The sequence below is a fragment of the Anolis sagrei genome, chromosome 1 (assembly GCF_037176765.1).
Source record: "Anolis sagrei isolate rAnoSag1 chromosome 1, rAnoSag1.mat, whole genome shotgun sequence".
Lineage (NCBI taxonomy): Eukaryota > Metazoa > Chordata > Lepidosauria > Squamata > Dactyloidae > Anolis > Anolis sagrei.
Genome location: NC_090021.1, coordinates 56,261,407 through 56,284,320, shown reverse-complemented (window position 1 = coordinate 56,284,320; position 22,914 = coordinate 56,261,407). Strand labels below are relative to the sequence as shown.

At 45.6% G+C, this 22,914-nt stretch overlaps 1 protein-coding gene across 1 annotated transcript in view; it reads right to left on the bottom strand.

The window, feature by feature from the left end:
- Positions 1-21,039, bottom strand: part of OPN3 (opsin 3) — a 32,239-nt gene extending 11,200 nt beyond the window's left edge. Inside the window, exons 1-2 of the mRNA XM_060753884.2 lie at positions 20,209-21,039; positions 419-738 (exon numbers count right to left, since the gene is read on the bottom strand). Of these exons, the coding sequence (XP_060609867.2) occupies positions 419-738; positions 20,209-20,590 (702 nt within the window). The 5' untranslated portion in view covers positions 20,591-21,039. The remainder of the gene's footprint in view (positions 1-418; positions 739-20,208) is intronic.
- Positions 21,040-22,914: the final 1,875 nt, after the last annotated feature.

Below are 22,914 nucleotides of genomic sequence, written 5' to 3'. Positions count from 1 at the left end.
TGTAGTGAATCTACTTATTAAAGATGGTCAAATCATTATCTGAAGCCACCTCACTCCAATTCCCCAGCCCTATTCTCAATTCTGTGATTCATTCTCTTTCCCTTTAGGGCAGTGAAACTGGATACTGCAGCAATACATTTTTTAAAAGGTTCAGAATCGTTCTGTACTAGGAAATGTCTTCAAACCAAGCAGAGCAAATTCAGCTACTACCTTCTGCTCTTACGCAAAACATCAGGACATGATGTATTAAGGAGAATGTGATGTGAAAAAAAAGTAAGGCAACATTTTGAAAAGTCTGGCATACTATACATTGTCCACAGAAATAAATACCAATATTCACATTTTTCATGTTTTAGTCATCCAAGTTTTATTTATTGATTTAAAATTGGGAAAGAAACAATTGATCTAGTCAACTCACCATTCGTATCGCATGAAGAATATGCCCATAGCAGTAAGCCATGATTCCAACTGGGGCTGCTAGACAACCAAGAAAGAAAAATAGAACAAAGGAGGAATCGCTGGGCTCTTTCGACCTCCAGTCCACTGAACAACCTAATCCATGTATTTCTAGTGTGTAATGGTTCCAGCCAAGGAGTGGTGCCCCTGTCCAGGCTAAGGAATAGAGCCAGATGTATGTGATTGCCCGCCAAGACCACGAGAAATCAATCACTCTTGCATGCACAACTCTGATGTAACGTTCATAGGCCAGAACGGTGAGGGTCATGATAGAAACAATTCCTGCAGAAAGACAAAGAAGATAGCACATTATCAGATATTTTATACTGTCCGCTGTATTCGTTTTACCGTCAGGTATGCCACTGTGTTTGGCTTACTTAATTCATCCTGGTCAAGGCAAAGATTTGACAGAATGAAAAGGAAAATAATCTGTTCCTCTTTGTAAAACTATACAGTCACCTCTCCAAACCCATTGATGAATTCTGTATCCATGGATTCAGTCATCCACAGCTTGAAAAAAATCACATCCACTCAAAATGAAAAGTAAACCTTGATTTTGCCCTTTTATACAAGGGGCATCATTTTACTATTCTACTGTAGCACCCAAAGATGATGGTATCCATTGGAATAATAAAACCCCAGCAAATACAAACAGCCCACTGTGGCTCAATTCATGATATGTTACCAAAATACACCTCATCATATACATTTAGTCATGAGTTTGAGGAAAAGATATCTGCATTAAAACTACTTCTTCACGCCTCCAAAAACTGAAAAAGCATGACATGGGATTCTGAGTACAGGCAGTCCCCGAGTTACAAACATCCTACTTACAAATGACTCATAGTTAAGAACAGGGATGAGACAACAGGAAGTGAGAGAAATCTACCCTTAGGAAGGGAAATTCACTCCTGAGAGAGTTCTCATGGGGGAAAAGGTGTCTCCACTGAAGCTTTCTCTCCAATTCCTGTTTCTACAAAAAGCCATTTTTTTTTCAAAATCCAATAATTATAGAAACAGAAAATGAGGTGAAATCTTCTGAACAGACAGCAAAACAAACACCACAGGGGTGTTACACCTTCCCTATACTATCCAAAGCTGTGTGTGTGTGTGTGTGTGGCTGGAGTTACACTTTAAAAATGTATCTGTTCTGACTTGCAAGCAAATTCAACTTAAGAACAACTTGGGGACTGCCTGTAATTTTAGAAAGGTATTATTACAACTGAAACATCATGATGGTTAGGAGAACCGACGACTAACATGCTTGCTGTCACTGATTTGTGGAAGACTACTGTGCATGTATTCATGTGGACACACTCACATTTCAAAAACTCTATTTAAGTGAACCTTAAAGAAGAATAGAATTGTAGAGTTGGAGAATCACAAAGGTCAGTTCAACCCCCTGCTATGCAGGAACACACAATCAAAATTCCCAACAGATGGCCATCAAGCCTCTGCTTAAAAACCTCTAGAGAAGGAGCCTTCACCACACTTAAAGGCAGTATATTCCACTGTCAAACAGCTCTTACCATAAAGTCAGAAGATCAGACATTCACCAGAAGTTCCAAACCTCTCTACTGAGTTTTAGATAATGAATAACTTCTGCATAACCATTAGCTTAAGTTCTTGTTCCCAGATCCATACTGTAAATCAGGTCATCACAGCTAAAATTGAGTAATGGGTTGCAGTATTCTGCAACCAGTCTTTAAACAGTTTGTATAACCACGAATTCTCCCATTCTGCAAGTTTCTCAATTACACACCCACCACTAAACTTTAAACTTATAGAACCTCCTAGACCAAGGCTGCACAACATGCAACCCTCCAGATGTTTTGGCCTTCAACTCCCAGCAGCCCTAGCCAGCTTGTCCAATAGCCAGGAATTCTGAGAGTTGGAAGCCAAAACAGCTGGAGGGCTGCAGGTTGTGCAGGTCTGTCTCAACTACATGGACAAAAGCTTGTCACACATATCTTGTGCAACTCTTAACAGTATATCACCCTTTTACAGCTTCCAAGAAAATGAAATTCCTGGTGTAACAGCATTAACACCAGTGTAAAACCACATCAGCATTTATTTATTTATTTATTTATTACTTGCACTTATTTACCGCCACTCTCAGCCCAGGGGGCGACTCGTGGCGGTGAACAACAACATAGAAAAGACAATTTACAGTAATCAGAACAATACATAACATGCTACTACTACTTGACATATACTTATACTAAAAATCCGCTTCGTCATATCATGGGTCATAGTCAGTCTCATAGTCGTGGTCCATTCCGGTCATCATTGCCAAGATATAGCACTCAGTTAAAGGCCAACTCGAAGAGCCATGTTTTCAGGCTCTTACGAAAGGCCATAAGGGAGGGCGCCTGTCTAACTTCAGCAGGGAGGGCGTTCCACAGCCGGGGGGCCACCACCGAGAAGGCCCGCTCTCTCGTCCTCGCCAGGCGTGCCTGTGAGGCAGACGGGATCGAGAGAAGGGCCTCCCCGGATGATCTCAAGGTCCTCGTGGGCTCGTAGGCCAAGATGCGGTCTGCAAGGTATTTTGGGCCGGAACCGTTTAGGGCTTTGTAGGATAGTACCAGCACCTTAAATTGGGCCCGGTAGCAAATCGGCAGCCAGTGGAGCTGGGACAGCAGGGGCGTTGTGTGCTCCCTATGCCCTGCTCCTGTTAACAACATGGCTGCCGCGCGCTGGACTAGCTGGAGCTTCCGGGCCGTTTTCAAGGGCAGCCCCACGTAGAGAGCGTTGCAGTAGTCGAGGCGGGATGTGACCAAAGCGTGTACCACCGTGGCCAAGTCAGACTTCCCAAGATACGGGCGCAGCTGGCGCACGAGCCTGAGCTGTGCAAATGCTCCCCTGGTCACCGCTGAAACCTGGGGATCCAGGCTCAGCGACGAGTCCAGGGTCACACCCAAGCTGCGAACCTGAGCCTTCAAGGGGAGTGCGACCCCGTCCAGCACAGGCTGTAACCCTATACCCTGTTCGGCCTTGCGACTGACCAGGAGTACCTCTGTCTTGTCTGGATTTAATTTCAGTTTGTTCGCCCTCATCCAGACCATTACAGCGGCCAGGCACCGGTTCAGGACTTCGACGGCCTCCTTAGTAGCAGGTGGGAAGGAGTGACAGAGTTGGACATCATCTGCGTACAGATGACACCGCACCCCGAAACTCCGGATGATCTCACCCAGCGGCTTCATGTAGATGTTAAACAGCATGGGGGACAGGATGGAGCCCTGAGGAACCCCACAGGTCAAAGGCTGTGGTGTTGAACAGGAGTCCCCCAATAACACCTTCTGGGTACGGCCCTCCAGAAATGACCGGAGCCACTGCAAAGCAGTGCCCCCGAGACCCATCTCTGCAAGGCGCCCCAGAAGAATACCGTGGTCGACGGTATCGAAGGCCGCTGAGAGGTCCAGGAGCACCAACAGGGACGCACTCCCCCTGTCTAGCTCCCGGCGCAGATCATCGACTAAGGCGACCAAGACCGTCTCGGTACCATGTCCCGGTCTGAAACCAGACTGTGCCAGATCCAGATAATCCGTGTCTCTCAAGAATACCTGGAGTTGTGAGGCCACCACGCTTTCCATGACTTTGCCCAAGTAGGGAAGATTGGAAACAGGCCGAAAGTTTTCGAATTTGGTGGGGTCCAGTGATGGCTTCTTCAACAGCGGCTTTATAATAGCCTGTTTTAGGCTCGCTGGAATCTTGCCTTCCCGAAGGGAGGCATTCACCACCACCGTTACCCACTCGGCCAATCCCCCTCTGGCCTCCTTCAGAAGCCAGGATGGGCAGGGGTCTAGGATGGACGTGGTGGGCCTCATTCCTCCAAGTATCTTGTCCACATCCTCGGGCTTCACAAACTGAAAAGAATCCAACAAAATAGGACAAGCAGGTGCTTGTGTCACATCCACAGAGACTGCACTTAATGTGGCGTCCAGCTCAGAGCGGATCAAAGCGACTTTGTCTGCAAAGAACCGAGCAAATGCTTCACAGCGCGTGACCGAATTGTCAGGGCTCCCACCTGAGGTAGGGGGAGTTAAAAGACCTCTGACAATCCGAAACAGCTCCGCCGGACGGTTCTTTGCAGACGCAATAGTAGCCGCAAAGAAAGTTTTCTTTGCAGCTTTTATTGCCGCGGCATATGCCCTTAGAAAGGACACAAACCGTGTTCGATTTGGCTCGCTTGGGTCCGAGCGCCACACGCTCTCTAGTACCCTCTTCCTTCGCTTCATCGCTGCCAGCTCCTCAGTGAACCAAGGGGCTGGTTTAGCTCGGTTACTCGAGAGGGGACGTTCCGGAGCGATCCTGTCAATTGCCCTGGTCATCTCCCCATTCCAGAGAGCGACCAAGGCCTCGACATGGTCACCTACCGAGGTGGCGGGAAAATCCCCAAGAGCCGTCAGGAATCCATTCGGATCCATAAGCCTCCTGGGGCGGACCTTCTTAATGGGTCCTCCACCTCTGCAGAGGTTAGGGGGCGCAGTGAGCCTAAATCTGATCAAGAAGTGGTCGGTCCATGGCAACGGAGAGATAGACAGCTCCTCCACACCGCCACCCTGCTCCCATCCCTGGCAGAAGACCAAGTCCAATGTGTGTCCAGCACAGTGGGTGGGGCCAGTTATCCGTTGGGACAGCCCCATGGTTGCCATGGCGGACATGAAGTCCTGAGCCGCTCCTGTGAGGGTTGCCTCGGCATGGATGTTGAAGTCCCCCAGCACAAGGAGCTGTTGGGACTCCGCCGCCAGGCTCGAGACCACCCCCGCTAGCTCAGGTAGGGAGACTGTAGTGCAGCGAGGTGGACGGTACACTAGCAGAATCCCTATTCTGTCCCGGTCACCCACCCTCAGGTGGACGCATTCAAAATTTGTGGTCTGCGGGATGGGGCTCCTGGTCAGATGGATGGAATCTCTATAGACCACTGCGACCCCGCCTCCCCGTCCTCCGGCTCTTGGTTGGTGTTGCACGGAGAAACCTGGAGGGCAAAGCTGGGAGAGATTTACGCCCCCAGCTTCATCCAACCAGGTCTCCGTGATGCACGCCAGATCTGCCCGCTCCTCCAGGATTAAATCCTGGATCCAGGTCGTTTTTCCGTTGACAGATCTGGCGTTCAACAACACCACCTTCAAGCCGGAGGGTCCGCTCACCTGGTTACACCAATTTACCTTAGGAGACCGATTGGGGGTTGTTAATATGGATAAGCGTTCCGAATTAGGCCGAATTTGAGGTCTCCTTTTTCCGCATCTCCTCCTTCCCACCACGACCTCTATGGGGGCCCCTCGGCTAGTGGAAGACCTCCCCTCCTCCATGCCGCCATCCATAGTCAAGAAATTGCTTTCTACTTTGCTCGTTGTTAGATTTTTTGGTTCTTGCCAACATCCTCTCTCCCCCTCCCCCTCCCTCCCTATCCCATTTTCGTTCGCAGGCTCCAACCCACCTCCTTTTTTGCCCCCTCCGCTACACAGAAGTAACAGGGACAGTACATAAATGGGGATGGGGAACCACATGGATAGCAGCAATACAGGTGGTGGTGGTGTTCCAGCCACACCAATGGGCTAGATCTTAAAGTGCAAGTTTTTAAATGCAGCCCTGTCTATAGTAGTATTTAATCAACAGCAGACACTACGTGCTATCGGGCACAATCATAAAGTGCTAGGTCTAAAGTGCTCTATTCGACAATAATTAAAGTGCGGCACGGAGGGATGGGGAAGGGGCGAAAGTGCTGGTGCAATCTAGCAGCAGGCGGCAGGCGCCTAAAGTGCTCTATTATGTTCTCACCATATTGGTACAAATGACAACCAGGAATATACTAAGTTGGTAGTATATATTACCCTCCAATGGGGATGAAAGTGATGGCAAATTAGTTAACTATTGATATGATCCCCGGTGGAATCTTTAGACGGTTGGTATACAAGCGGATGGGGCTTCCGGAGGTGACAACTCAGCGGTGGGCAGCACAGATGGTCAATCAAACTCTCATTCAGTATGTATCAATATAGGGGCTGGCTTAAAGGTCTATTAAGGCTAGCACCAAAGGTCTACACACTACTGAGGCCAGCACAAGAGGTCTACACAATATTAAGGCACATACAAAGGTTCTACACAATATTAGTCAACGCTGAAAAGATGAAACTCTAGAAGATCCAGCAGTGGTGGCAAAGGTGAAATCTAGCAGCGATGACAAGGCGGCGGGCCAAATGGTGGTGGCCGCGATGGAAGGCGGCAGCGATGGCCCAGCGGCGGCCCAGCAGCTGCAGCGGTAGCGATGGAAAGGCGGCGATGGTGAGGCGAGGCGCCAAGATGGCAGCCGCAACAGCCGCGGCGTTCTCCGTGCCCTGGCTTGGCCCAACGGCCCCAGCGGTGGACCGGTCGCAGCAGCGGCAGCGATGGTGAAGGCGGGGCGCCAAGATGGCGGCCTCAGCGGCCGCGACGCTCTCCGTGGCCCAGCAGTGGTCCGGTCGTACCGGCGGCGGTGAGGGGACGGCGGCGGCGATGGAGAAGCGGGACGCCCTGGCTCGGCCCTGGCCCCAGCGGTGGTCCGGTCGCAGCGGCAGCGGTGAAGGGACGGCGGCGGCAATGGAAAAGCGAGACGCAAGATGGCGGCCGCAGATGTAGAGCTTAGAATACAGTTGTTTAGATCTTAGAATACAGTTGTTCCTGTATTCTCCAAATGCAGGCCTCCAATATGAAGCATAATCATTAACAAATATAGTGGTCAATATTCTGAACACCCTTCTCTAACCTTTTCTATCTTCAAATGTATAATTCTGACTACAACTACCATCATCCTCATCCAACACAATCTGGTTGAATGTAATAATGGGAATTAGTGATCAAAAAATATATGGGGGTAGCCAAGTTGGGGAAGACTGATTTAAAACAGGCTGAATTATGTTGCTACACTATGTGCTACAGAATCAACACAGTTAGTTTTTGTTATCATAAATTCATGAGAAATAATCTGCAATTGGATGTAATAATGATACATGACAACATAAATTGTTATCATAAACTTATTTTTTTAATCCCATTTATGAAAACATTTAAAAGTTCTGTTTTCAAGCTGTGTAGGAAATTTGCTGCATGAGGAAATCGTGCATGAAAAAAGATGTCATATGTTGCTGTCACGATGCTTATCAAGGGCAGATTAGTTTGAGAACATATAGTTGATTAAGCAGTCATTTACAACAAGGTCTCATTCAAACAGTCACTACATTCACACAGTTCCTTACATGTCAATGACAAGATGAATCATCTTTCTCCATCCATTTGCATGAGCCGAACTGATCAGGGTCCAGGGCTGGATTTAGGGACAGATGACCCAGGTGACCGCCCCTGGCAATATGCCCAGAAGCATCTGTCACAAGCCATCTACTCAACCTCCTTCCTTCAGCTGAAACACATTGTGAAAAGAGCTCATGCAGGCATGAAAATGTACCTACTTTCAGAGCCTGACATACACATTTACCATCTCACATTGGAGAGATAAACTGGGGCAGGGATCCGTGTGATTGTGGCTGTAAGAAGGATAAGGTTAAATAATCCTTTGCAATTAACTCCAACAAATGGCTTTCATTAACCAGGAGATATATGCGTATTTGGAGAGACAAAGCTGTGTTTTATGATCAGAGACATGCAGCAATACTACAAAATAAGTGGCCACTTGTTCCGAAGGGCAGGTTGCCTTCTCAGCAGAGAGATGCTTGTCCAGTATAAGCATTTGCCTCTCAAATGACCTGCTGCAAGTATCTACCTCTTAATGCTCCAAAGCCTCCCAAGGCTTATGGTTATGGGAGCTAAAGATAGCCCAGTCTTAAGCAAGAACTGTTCTTTAAGCTTCAATAAAAGCTATGTTCAATTAAATTATGTACGTCAAAAGCAGCTGGCCCATTACCTTCAGCTTCTGAACTTATCCGGTCTTATTTTTCTGCTACTAATCTCTCCCTTTCATGCTATGAATTGTGTCCGTTCTGCATACTCATGCAATAGTCATAGAAATCGGTTCCTGGGTGGTTGCTGTATAAAAGCCTGACAATACCACCCAGCATAGAATGAACAAGCGGAACGGGCACCTTATCTCTTGTAAACTTTCTTTCTGCAAACTAAGATCTTTACAGTCTATTAGTTATCTGCAGCACATTTTGCCCCAAAGAGCAATCCATGAGCTATATTTATACTGCACAATGACTTGGTAGTAGAAATCACTGTCACAGATCTAATTCCTGCAGATAGCTCATTTTTTTTCAAAAGTTCTTATTCACAGGGGGATAAAAAGGATTTTACAAGCCAGCTGTATTGACTATTGTGTGTGTTTTTCTCTCTGAAAGCAGAGTAGGTACAGGTTATACACAGAAGATACACCAAATTTGTACCTCTAGCACTAGATCTATTTTTTTAAAAGAGAGCTCCGTCATAATACAGTAGGAATGCGTGTATCTGTTGCGGATAGGTTCCTGGTTGAACTATAGTTACCTGAAACTATGAATATGATAGAACACTATTAAATAATATGACATCTGATCCTGGCATACCATAGAATTGCAATGGAGGACCTAAAGATTGCTAGGGAAAAATTCTCTCTGGGAATATGCTAGGTTCTCCAGCACAACTCTACGGTAACTTCCAGTGGACATATGCTATAGCAGGCATGGGCAAACTTTGGTCCTCCAGGTGTTTTGGACTTCAACTCCCACCATTCCTAACAGCCTCAGGCCCTTTCCTTCCCCCTTTTAAGCTTAAGCGGCTGAGGGGGAAGAGGAAGGGGCCTGAGACTATTATGAATTGTGGGAGTTGAAATCCAAAACACCTGGAGAAACAAAGTTTGCCCATGCCTGTGCTATAGCATCAACTGAAGGACCTAGAAAACTCCATGAGAGACCATATTTTTCCTACGCATAGATAAGTATAACTGCAAATACAGACTGTGTGGCTACAGAAGTCTTACTATAATTCTTCCATTAATTTCCTCCTACATGTCAATTTTAAATACCCATTTCTCCTATACTGAAATGCCAGTCCCCATCTATGGCACACTGTTGTTAATAACAAGCAACCCAACAATCATTCTTGCCTCTTTGCTGTAAATATTGGAAAGCCATTTCTCTAAGCTTCTCCTGTGCCAATGGCAGTACACACCCAGTATGCTTCCTCTGTTTATGGCACTGGAATGGTTATTTATCCTCATCCTTCCAAAGGAGCAGCATTTTTTAAAAAACAGTAAGCACAATTTTGCCTATTGATAATCTATACATGTCTTATAAATCACAAGTGGCAGCCAGCCAATTATGATGGTGGTGGTGGGTGAAAACAAAAGAAAATTGTATCCCTATGTTCGGATTTTTTGCTATAACTTTTAGGCCTCATTTTCACTTACCTAATCAGACAGCACTTGGGAAGCATCCTAGGGCACCTCCCCACCAGTCTAGTGATGGATGGGCATGTTGCCCATCCCACGAGGCATCTAGCGGAGGCCATGCCAACAACTGGAGTGGAAGCGTCATACAATACTTCCCTCCCAACACAGGAGCCTCCCCATGTTGTACTGGCTCTATTGGATCCAGTACAGATCCTTGCTGCTCAGGCAATGCTTCCCGCATGTGATGGGGGAAGCAACACCATGAGGGAGTGGCACACAAAGCAACGAATTTGCCTCACTGCCCTTCAGTTTCTTTGGCAAAGTCAGGAGAAGTGTGACGCTTCAACTGGTTCATGTGATAACGTCATAGGTTATATAGTGGCTCCCTTGGAACCAGGCCCGTAGCCAGGATTTTGATTCGGGGGGGGGGGGGTGAGTCTGAGTGAAAGAGGGTCTACCCTAGCAAACCTTTTGTATCGTTACCCCAATACCCCCATGCGTATGGGATATATTGAGCATGGTGATCAGATCATGATATGAATAAACATAACAGTTTAAATAATGTACCAGTAAGGCCTTTTTGCAGACCACCATGAGAATTTGGGGGGGGGGGGGAGGCTGAAGCCCCCAAAGCCCCCCCCCCCCGGTTACATGCCTGCTTGGAACAATCCAGGAGCTACATCTCTCAAATCTGCTACCACTGAATCCACTTCTGCAGAACAAAACCAATGCCTTTTGCAATTTAATGGAAAGCAGTGGAATGTGCTCCCCCAAATCTTCAGGAAACATGCACCAGCTGAAAAACTAGGCGTTTACTTGATTTGCTGTCACAACAAATTTAATCACTGGCAGAATTTCTGTGGGAGCTGTAAAAGTGGCAGGAACCAGCATGCAGGTCATATGTTCCTCACCTCTGGTTTAAAGTAGGTTAAAAGATAACTGCAGATCATCCTCATTGCATTAAACAAATTAAAGGAGTCCTGGAGCAGTAAAAACCTGAATTCTCACTAGAGGCATGGTGACTTAACAAAGATTGACATTCTTCAGACATATCATGAGAAGACATGATAGAAAACACAATAAATAGTAATAATAATAATAATAATAATAATAATAACTTTATTTATATTCCATTGTATCTCCCCAAAGGGATTCAGGGTGGATTCCAAACATAAAAGGCAAACATTCAATGCCCGAATACAACAATACATCAATGTTAACAAAATTTATACAATCCAACACATAAATGCAAAGATACAGAATGAGGGACGTGTGGCTCGAGAACAGTACCTGTGAAAAAGATCTTGGGGTCCTCGTGGACAACAAGTTAAACATGAGCCAACAATGTGATACGGTGGCAAAAAAGCCAATGGGATTTTGGCCTGCATCAAAAGGAGTATAGTGTCTAGATCCAGGGAAGTCATGCTACCCCTCTATTCTGCCTTGGTTAGACCACACCTGGAATATTGTGTCCAATTCTGGGCACCACAATTGAAGAGAGATATTGACAAGTTGGAATGTTCCAAAGAAGGGCGACTAAAATGATCAAGGGTCTGGAGAACTAGTCCTATGAGGAGTGGCTTCAAGAGCTGGGCATGTTTAGTCTGAAGAAGAGAAGGCTGAGAGGAGACATGATAGCCATGTATAAATATATGAGAGGAAGTCATAGGGAGGAGGGAGCAAGCTTGTTTTCTGCTGCCCTGGAGATTAGGACGCGGAACAATGGCTTCAAACTACAAGAAAGTCCATCTGAACATTAGGAAGAACTTCCTGATTGTGAGAGCCATTCAGCAGTGGAACTCTCTGTCCCGGAGCGGGGTGAAGGCTCCTTCTAAACAGAGGCTGGATGGCCATCTGTCAGGGGTGCTTCGAATGCAATATTCCTGCTTCTTGGCAGGGGGTTGGACTGGATGGCCCATGAGGTGTCTTCCAACTCTATGATTTTATGAAATACGAATTATAACTTAACAAACTAAAATGAGATAAAAAGCATAGCCTGTTATAACAGACATAGGACAAAACATCAAACATCAATAATGCTTGGTAAGGTAAAAGACAGCGGACAAAGATGAATATCACATTCCAAATGAATAGTTTCAATCAAAGAAGCCACCCCACCCCACCCATAGTCTGCAAGACCTGAGCAGGGCAATTGAAGATAGGGTGATTTGGAAAGTTCTCATCCATGAGATTGCCATAAGTCAAAGCCGACCTGGCAGTTAACACCAAACAATGGTTCAGAGCAGACATCCTCCAACCGCTACCCTTTTGGACTACAACTGCCATCAGTTGTGGTCCCAAAGCAATTAGCAAAACATTTGGGGGGTCACCATGTCTGAGGAAGCTGGGTTGGACTTACATCCAAAAAAAGGTCATCCAGCATAAAGCTGAACACTGTTATTCTGTTTTTAATCCTCAAAAAACTTTACTGGGAGAATGGCTAAGGTTTATTTGAAAAAAAGGTTGTCTGCATGTCTAAAATGTATGTGTAACTAGTGCCTAGCTGCAAAAAAAGATAAAATTGATGACTCTCTAAAGTTCACACGATTCAGTCCTCAACACAAGCAGGGGTGCTTCTGATATGATTGCAAGTGTTCAGCCCTTAAATTTCATATGTAGGTCATGTCCATGAATTTGATATGCAAGTCGTGAAGAAAAGCTAGTGAATGAAGGAAATAATGCATGAACACTACAGTACCATGGCTGTGTCGTTTCTGCAGGAAAGAACACACGTCATATCTATATTAGAAATACATTTGTTTATCCTTCAAATGTTGCAGCACAGCTAAATGGGACCAAGTCTTTTTCACAGGGATTATTCCAACAGCCCTTTACAGTTCATTACAATGTGGATTACAGTGTTGATTACAAGTGAAAATTGAAGGAAAATGTTTATGGTTTCCTTTCAAGTCACATTGTAGATATGTACGATATATGGCAAAGCAACCAAATATCACAGATTATGTGCAGTGCTCAATATGAACACTGTAATCTGAATTCTGAAAAGAGACAGAAAGAATACTTGCAATTTTTCTCATTCTTGAAGGAAACAAAGGTCAACAGTCATTTTGTTTTTCACATTTCAACACTTTTGTGAAAATGTCAATAATGTTTCAGGGCAGAAAACAATGCATTTCATGCAAAAATGCTGTATATCCTCAGTATCTTTTATGCTAACAACATTCCTGATATGCATGAACCCCACCCCCAGAAAATGTGCAAAGCTCTTGCAATCATGTCCAGATCATGTTTGCAAGACCAAAATAAGCACAGTAATGTCTGATTGTTCATTTGTACCAATTTACCCCACTTTTCCCCTGCTAAGGTACCCAGGTAAATGTAAAGGTTTCCCCTTGACATTAAGTCTAGTCATGTCAAATTCTGGAGGGTAGTGCTCATCTCAATTTCTAACCTGAAGAGCCTGCATTGTCTGACTGCATGGAGTGCCATTACCTTTTCACAGAAGTGGTACTTATTGATCTACTCACATTTGCATGTTTCCAACCTGCTAGGTTGGCAGAAGCTGGGGGTAATAGCAGGAGCTCACCCCGCTTCCCGGATTCAAACCACTGACCCTTCGGTCAGGAAGTTCAGCAGCTCAGCAGTTTAACCCACTGTGCCACCGGGGGCTCCAAGGTACCCAAGACAGCTTTAAAAAATAAAATAAAAGCTTATCTTAAAATTTACCATTACAAAAGTTAAAAAATAAACATCTCTTTTGTTAAAAACATCTTTCATCCTGACATGTTAAAAACTATGTGAGGCATACTGATCATATCAGTAGTAGTTCTATGAGAAAAGAAATTACATATACAAGTAATGCAAAGGTCTCAAAAATAACTGCTTTCATATCTACAATTAGGTTTCTGTTATCCTGATTCCAGAGGTAGGCTTGAAGATTGCTAGGGTGAAAAAATGAAAACTAGATTTTATGTTGGATTAAGCTAAACGGTTTGTTCACTTTTTCATTTCCATTTAGCAATATGGTCGGTAGTGGGCACCTAGGCAGTTGAAGTACGCTCGCCGCAAGGCTGTGGGGCCATGGAGGCGCCCTGCCCAGGGGTTGTAAGGCAGCAAGGCCAAAGAGGCATTGCATTGATCTTGCAGACAATGGAAGGCCATGCACATGTCACTTGTCTGTAAGACGGTAGTCTTAAGTGTTTAATTGAATACTGGACTTACCCGTTTTATCCAGATTATCCCAACCAGCAAGTGTCAGGATGAGACTCAAGCATATTCATACTCCTCCGTCATGCATGCATCCTTTAGTAAGAACTTGGATTTAGTCCTGTTGGTGTTTACACAATGGGCTGTATTTGCTTGATCTGTCCATTTTAGAACTATAATTGTTATGATTCAATGCTCTGGAATCGTGGGAGCTGTAGTTCTGCAAGGTCTTTTGTCTCCTCTGATAAAATCTGTTGGTGCCCCACTAAACTACAACTCCTAGGATTCCATATCATTGTGTCTTTTAAAGTAGTGTTAAACTACATTAATTCTACAATGTAGATGCACACAAGCATTTGTCTATTAAAGGTTCCAGGTTTGCCCCAGCAGGTTTTTTTTTTTATTGTGTCAGAAGCGAATTGAGAATATACTATAAGTCAAACTTGGAGCCGTGGTGGCACAATGGGTTAAACCCTTGTGCTGGCTGAACTGCTGACCTGAAGGCCTGAAGGTCAGTGGTTCAAATCCACGAGATGGGGTGAGCTCCCATCTGTCAGCCCCAGCTTCCCTTGCAGGGACATGAGAGAAGCTTCCCACAGGATGCTAACAGATCCAGGCATCCCCTGGGCAATGTCCAAGTTTCTCACACTAGAAGTGACTTGTTCCAGCAAGTGAATTTAATGAAATGGTAGCCAAATTTACAAGCTTGTATTACTAAACAGAGTCAGTCCGTACACACAGAATCAGTGATGTATGAAATTACTATCCCATGGAATTTTCCATTTCTGTAAAGGTGATTTTTACAGGGGGGGAAACAGGTTGACAGTTCGAAGACTGGGTCAGAGTGAGCTCCTGATCTTTAGCCCAGTTTCTGCCTACCTAGCAGTTTCAAAAACAGGAATGTGAGTAGATAAATAGGTATCAATTAAGTGGGGAGGTTTTTAAGGCACCCATAAATAAATGCCTTAAAATGCGATTCAATCAAGGAGGAAATTTATGAACAAAGCTCTTTGGCAGGAAGAGTGGAGAGGCAGCACCCCCCGTGACCGGAACCAAACACAGTTTCCAAGATGTCGAAGACAGGAAAGTCTATATATACCTTTGTCTATGTACAGTTGTCTGTCTTGTCAGTGTATAACAGCATTGAATGTTTGCTGTATATGTGTTCTGCGATCTGCTCTGAGTCCCCTTTGGGTGAGAAGGGCAGAATATAAATACTGTAAATAAATACATATTGTTTTCTTTAAAAGTAAACTGAGGACGTATCACTTTGCAATGCATATCTATTTAAGAGTGCTTTTATGATATTTGTGCCTGCAAATAAGAATGAAGATGAAGTCAAAAGCATGCTTTTTTTTAAAAAAATGCCAATTTTTCAAACTGTTTGTGATAAGTTTTACCTAGTCAATTAGTTATGTTGTTGGCAAACTGAAAGCTCTGTGGAAAATATCATCCTATTTAGTAATAAACAAAACAGTGTAAGTTTGATTTGCTTAAGGTTTTTCACATCTGGTAGATCAGTAATCACTGTGATTTATTGTGAAAAATCCATTTGGGATGAGAGACCCTACTCAGTCATTGTGTACAAAATTTTGGAATGACTGGCTTGTGGTATAGGAAAGGAAACAGATGGAGAAATAGGAGATACATCCAAAAGAAGGTGGAAGGTTATCCAATAACCTTAAGGGAATGTGAAAGCAATGAGACAACAGATGGAATTATGCTTAAAATAGAATACAGTATGACCTCTGTATCTGCAAAGTAAATGTTTTTACATTTCAAGTGGGCAGATGAAACTGCAGATAGCAGTAAAACGTATTAAAATGATGGACCTTTGGTTCAATAATACCATAGAGTTGTGCCGGAGGACCTAGAAAATGCCAAAAGATAATATATTTGGCAAACGTGGGTAAATAAAACTATTAATACTGGTCCAGTGAATACTGGGGTTGCATTGTACTGTGAGTGAGATATTAGTAGTAGGAGCACCACAATGTGCAAGAAACTGTTGCAATGAGGAAGACTTATAGAAGCACAGAGTTGGAAGAGACCTCGTGGGCCATCCAGTCCAACCCCTGCCAAGAAGCAGGAAAATTGCATTCAAAGCACCCCTGATAGATGGCCATCCAGCCTCTGTTTAAAAGCCTCCAAAGAAGGAACCTCCGCCATCCTCTTCTTTTTCATCTTTCAGCCAGTCAGATGTATCTTCTCTCAGATACAAAATCTCATCCAGTTTTCTAGTTTTTTCTCCTTGCTTGCCCCAGTCTGTTCACTAAGCACCGAGTTGCCTTTAGTTCTCCATCCCTTTATTTTTCCCTCCTAAGATTTTGGTACATTTGCAAACTTGAGGTTTTCTCTGAGCCTCTGGATACATCCCTCTTTTAAGCAAGTGGTGAGGCTTTTTACATGGACAACAGTAATTATAGCCTGCACATCACAAAAGGAGAAGATAGTTCACAAAGCAGGATTAATTAATGTACAAGGCACCTTTCAGAGTTTAACAAATCCCTGCTCCCAGGAAACTTCCAATCTAAAATAGTCCACAGACAAAGGGAGGGAGGGGTAAACACAAGGGTTGGAAGAAATGAATGGAAGTAAATGCCATTTCTGCTGTTGTGTGCCTTCAAGTTGTTTCCAACTTATGGCAACCTTACGATGGCAAACCCATCACAGGGGTTTCTTGGCAAGATTTGCTTAGAGGAGGTGCTACATTCCCTTCCTCTGAGGTTCAGAGAGTGTGTCCTGCCCAAGGTCACCCAGTAAGTTTCTTGGCTGAGCAGGAATTTGAACTCTGGTCTCCAGAACTGGAAGTCCAGTGCTGAAACCATTATGCCATGCTTAAACCTGCTGAAAATTGGGAATAATAACACCAGAGGTCTTGGATGTGGAAAGTATGGGTATAAGGGTAAGAAAGGTTAATTACAAAGGAGCTGGAGGTGATATATACATAGTGTGTGTGTAGTGTGATATATAATAAGAGCTGTGGGTAAAGACAGAGGTGATCAGGAAAAGAATGGAATGAGACAAGATTCAATAGATGCTAGTAAGTGACACCATAAATGAGGTATGTATGTGCGCATACATACATATACATATACATATACTGTGTGTATATATATTCATGTGTTTGTGTATGTGTGTATATATATGTGTGTGTGTGTGTGTATACACACACACACACATACATATAGCCACCCCATAACAACATTGTGCCTTGTAGAAGTGCTGAATCACAGTTCCCACAGTGAATCCCTTATATTATTTAAAGATGATAAAAACTGTAGTCCTTGGATGGTGTCTGATTGATAAAAGTTGCTTGTTATGAGATAAATGAATGGGTAATGCAATCCTAGCAAAATAAATTTTTTGTGCGATAATTAGGATATTGTGTTGTCAAAGGTTTTCATGGTCAGAATCACTGGGTAGCTGTGAGTTTTCCGGGATGTATGGCCATGTTCCAGAAGCATTCTCTCCTGACGTTTCTCCCATGTCTGTGGCAGGCATCCTCAGAGGTTGTGCGGTCTGTTGGAATCTAGGCAAGTGGGGTTTATATATCAGTGGAATGTCCAGGGTGGGAGAAAGAACTCTTGACTGTTTGAGGCAAGTGTGAATGTTGCAATTGACCAGCTTGACTAGCATTGAATAGCCTGGCAGACAAACAGACAAGAGTTCTTTCTCCCACCCAGGACATTCCACAGATATATAAACCCCACTTACCTAGTTTCCAACAGACCTCACAACCTCAGAAGATGTCTGCCACAGATGTGGGAGAAACGTCAGGAAGGAATGCTTCTGGAACATACAGCCTAGAAAACTCACAGCAACCCAATTAGGATCCTCTTGTAATGGAAAGGCTTGCTACATTGAGAGTGGCAATTAGAGCACCAGGGATGCCAAGGAAGTGGAAAACAGATGTGAAGCACTGCTATAAAAGGTAAGAATGTTTTGGCAAAAGCATCAATATGGAGATGAGTTCTGCTAATCTTTGCTACCCATAGAACACTGTCAGTTCTGCCTCTTTTAAAGAACAAATGAAGACAGCAGGATTAACAATGGAGCAAAACACAATAATTTGCCCGGCTGGTTCTGCTCAAACCTCTCCTGCTGATGATACTGTAATTGCTTTGTGGTATTAATACAGTTTCCCTGCCACCTTCTGCAGCGAAGTGATAAGTCTGAGGCCAGCGCAAGAGGATGCAAAAAGGAGCACACCTGCCTAGCAGAAGATGGGAGACAGAATGACAGGAAGCCCATGGTGTAGATACACTGAACATCAAGATAAATACAGTCAGGAGTATAAATACAAGATCACAAAGAGAAAAGCAGAAAACCAGTTGGAACTCTAAAGGATGAAGTGTGCAAAAACAAACAGTAGGTTTCCCGGTGGGACCCGAAATGCACTCCATCCATGTTTAGAGACATGGCCCATTATATCCCATCATATTTTTTATCATGTCAGAAGTGACTTGAGAAACTGCAAGTTGCTTCTGGTGTGAGAGAATTGGCAGTCTGCAGCGACGTTGTCCAGGAGATGCCCGGATGTTTGATATTTTACCATCCTGTGGGAAGTCTCATGTTCCCTCATGGAAAGCTGCAGCTGACAGACAAGAGCTCACCCCATCTTGCGGATTTAAACCATTGACCTGCAAGTCAGCAGTTCAGCCAACACAAGGGTTTGGGAATTGTAGTTGCTGGGATTTATAGTTAACCTACAATCAAAGAGCATCCTGAACTCTACCAATGATGGAATGAAAGCAACCCTGGCACACAGAACTCCCATGACCAACAGAAAATATGGGAAAGGTTTTGGTGGGCGTTGACCTTGAGTTTTGGAGTTGTGGTTCACCTACATCTAGAAAGAACTGGGGACTCAAACAATGATGGATCTAGACCAAACTTGGCATGAATACTCAGTATGCCCAAATGTGAAAACTGGTGGAATTTGGGGAAACTAGACCTTGACATTTGGGAACTGTAGTTGCTGGGATTTATCATTCACCTACCATCAAAGAGTATTTGGAACCTCACCAGTGATAGAATTAGACCAAATCTTCCACACAGAACCCCCATGATGAACAGAAAATACTATGTTTTCTGATGGTCTTTGGTGACCCCTATGACATCCCCTCATGACCCCCTCTCCTGGGGTCCCGACTCACAGGTTGAGAAACGCAGGTTTGACCCATTGCGCCACCGTGGCTCCTATCTCATCAAATATAATGATACAAGACATTCCAGTTCAAGGAGTGGGTGAAGGCAACACAGAAGGTAATCTTGGAGTCCGAGAGGGACCAAGTCCACTAGAAGGGCAGCTGCCTCTCCCAACAGGGGAAGTGAGAGAAGCAGTGTGCCAGAGCAGAGTTCATTTTCCCAATGCCTAGTGATCCAAGAGACCCTTCATTTTCACTGGAGTTGGGTCCAGAGCCCCTATGGATACCAACATCCAGTGGTGCTCAAATCATATTACATACAATGCTACAAGAAAATGGTGCCCCTTCTTTACCCTTATTTAAAATGGTGGGACAGAGGTTTGATATTTCAGGACTAATTTTGATCCGGACTTGGATGGATGAATCCACAGATATGGAATGTGTGGCTATGGAGGGCCACCTGGATTCAGGAGCCCAGTGTTGCCCTGAAACCAGAGCAACTCTCCCTAAGGATTACAGTGAAGACTGACCCTCAAGCGAAGTGACAGGAGTGCCTAGACCAGGCATGGGTAAGCTTGGGTCCTCCTGGTGTTTTGGACTTCAACTCCCACCATTCCTAACAGCCTCAGGCCCTTTCCTTTTTCCCCTCAGTGCCTGAGGGGGGAAAGTAAAGAGCCTGAGGCTGTTAGGAATGGTGGGAGTTGAAGTCCAAGATGCTTAAGAGGCTGAGGGGGAAAAGGAAGGGGCCCGAGGCTCTTAGGAATGGTGTGAGTTGAAGCCCAAGAGGCTTAAGAGGCTGAAGGAGAAAAGAAAGGAACCCGAGGCTGTTAGGAATGGTGGGACTTGAAGTCCAAAACACCTGGAGGGCCCAAGCTTGCCCATCCGATAATTCAACAGTGCAGAATAGCTCCGGAAAGGAATGCCTGGCACAGAGCATCTCTCCACCCAAGACAAGCATACATTCCTCCGGGACGCAGACGCCTGCCCTCTGCACATGCACAGAGGCACCCTGCCCCTCGCGTAGCCCCCCTCCCCACCCTTTTTGGCGGGATGTCTTTCCTTTCGGGTGTTCCCTACCGAAAAGGCTGTTGCTGAAGCCGTCCCAGACGCACCCGGCGGCGTCCCAGACCCAGCGGTGCCGGAGGCAGGAGCCGAAGGTGAAGCTGACCCCGAAGAGGGAGACCAGGAGGTCGCTGAGGCTGATGTTGACCAGGAAGAGGTGGGTGGGCGTCCGGAGCCGCTTGAACTTGGCGTAGAGCACCAGGACCAGCAGGTTGTTGCACAAGCCCAGCAGGCCGATGGTGGCCACCAGCAGGGCCAGCAGCTCGTAGGTCCCGGCGCTGAAGGGCGAGACCCCCGCCGCCGCCGCCGCCGCCGCCGCTTCTCTCTCCTCCTCCTCCCGCTGCTGCTGCTCCGGGTCCGGCTCCAGGTCGCTCCGGGTCCCGTTGGCGGAGTACATCCCGTTGCCCGCCGAGGCGCTTCACATGCCGAGGCGCTTGGGCTGCGCGACGCGTACCCTGCCCGCCTGGCCGGGAGTCGGACTGACTGCGCTTCGGGAGGCAAAGGCGAGCAGGGGAGGGGCCAAGCCGAAGGGGACGCCTCTCCTCGCCACAGCCTTCCCGTCCGGAACGCTTTGGGCGGAGAGGCCAGGAATGGCGGGAGTTGGGCTCAGGCACAAGCAAGGCACCTGGAACCACGCTGGCTCCAGCTCCGGGCACCAGGATCCAAGAAGGACGGCGACGCGCTGCTGTTTTGGACTTCAGCTCTCATAATTCCTAACAGCCGGTAGACTGGCTTGCTGTGTGCTTTTCGGGCTGTTTGGCCATGTTCCAGAAGCATTCTCTCCTGACGTTTCGCCCGCATCTGTGGCAGGCATCCTCAGACGTGAGGTCTGTTGGAAACTAGGCAAGTGGGGTTTATAGATCTGTGGAATGCCCAGGGTGGGAGAAAAAAAAAAAGCTCTTGTCTGTTGGAGCCAAGTGTGAAAGTTGCAATTGGCCACCTTGATTAGCACTGAATAGCCTGGCAGACAAACAGACAAGAGTTCTTTCTCCCAACCTGGACATTCCACAGATATTGTCCAAGGCTTTCATGGTCAGAATCACTGAGTTGTTGTAGGTTTTTCAGGCTGTGTGGCCATGTTCTAGAAGCATTCTCTCCTGATGATGCCTGCCATAGATGCAGGCGAAACGTCAGGAGAGAATGCTTCAGGAACATGGCCATTCAGCCCGAGAAACCTACAACAACCCATTCCACAGATGCCTGCCATAAATGCAGGCAAAACGTTACAGGCCATTAAATGCTAATCAAGGTGGCCAAATGCAACATTCACATTTGCCTCAAGCAGACAAGAGGTTTTTCTCCCACTCTGGACATTCCACAGGTATATAAACGTCACTTACCTAGTTTGTCTTCAACCTCTGAGGATGCCTGCCACAGATGAGGGCAAAACTTTAGGAGAGAATGCTTCAGGAACATGGCCATACAGGCTATTAGGTGCTAATCAAGGTGGCCAATTGAAACCTTCACACCTACTTCCAACAGACAAAAGTTCTTTCTCCCACCTTGGACACTCCCCAGATCTATAAACTCCACTTGCCTAGTTTCCAACAGACCTCACAACCTCAGAGGATGCCTGCCATAGATGTGGGTGAAATGCTTCTAGAACATGGCCATACAGCCCGAAAAACCTACAGCAACCCATTCTCTAAGTTAGTGAGGTTTATATATCTGTGGAATGTCCAGGGTGGGAGAAAGAACTCTTGTCTGTTGGAGGTAGGTGTGAATGTTTCAATTGGTCACCTTGATTAGCATTGAGTAGCCTGGCAGACAAACAGACAAGAGTTCTTTCTCCCACCCTGGACATTCTACAGATACATAAACTCCACTTGTCTAGTATCCAACAGATCTCACAACCACTGACAATTTTTTTTCATGTCAGAAGCAACTTTAAAAATCCATTTTTCCATGAAGCATAAGGTTAAAAGGTAAAGGTTTCCTCTCGATATTGAGTGTAGCCGTGTCCGACTCTGGGGGGGGGGGGGGGGTGTGCTCATCTCCATTTCTAAGCCAAAGAGCCGGTGTTATCCATTGATGCCGTCATGACTGCATGGAGCACCATTACGTTCCTGCCGAAGCAGTACCTATTGATCTACTCATGCTTGCATGTTTTTGAACAGCTAGGTTGGCAAAAGCTAGGGTTAACAACAGGAACTCACCCCATCCCACAGATTCAAACCACTGACCTTCCGGTCAGCAAGTTCTACAGCTTAGCGGTTTAACCCGTTGCTCCACCATGGCCCTTGAAGCATAAAATCAATGAAATATAATTTAAAAAATAATTAAAAACTGTACTTATACCCCCCCCCCCACACACACACACACACTCCACAAACAACAAGCACAGCAGCCTACCACTCAATTTCACCAAATGCCTGATAACGAGATACAGGAAAGGGAAAGGCAGTCAGGGACTGGGCCATCCTGGTATCTCTTGGGAGGGAGTTCCAGAGACTGGGAGGAGCCACCAAAAAGCCATTTCCCTTGATCCCACCTCATGAGTTTGAGAGGGTGATGGGACAGAGAGTTCCCTCGCCAGAAGGGCCCTGAATTCTCACAGGTTTTTACAAAGAGGAGACAGGAACTTCATGCAGATCCCTTTGCCCTTCTGATGAAAATAGTAGAGTCTGTGCAGCTCTGTGCTGCAGCAGTCTTAGGGTTGTCCCCACCCTGTCATGTCATTGAGGAATGGTGACTCTTTTGCCTCTTTGGTCAACTTCCTTT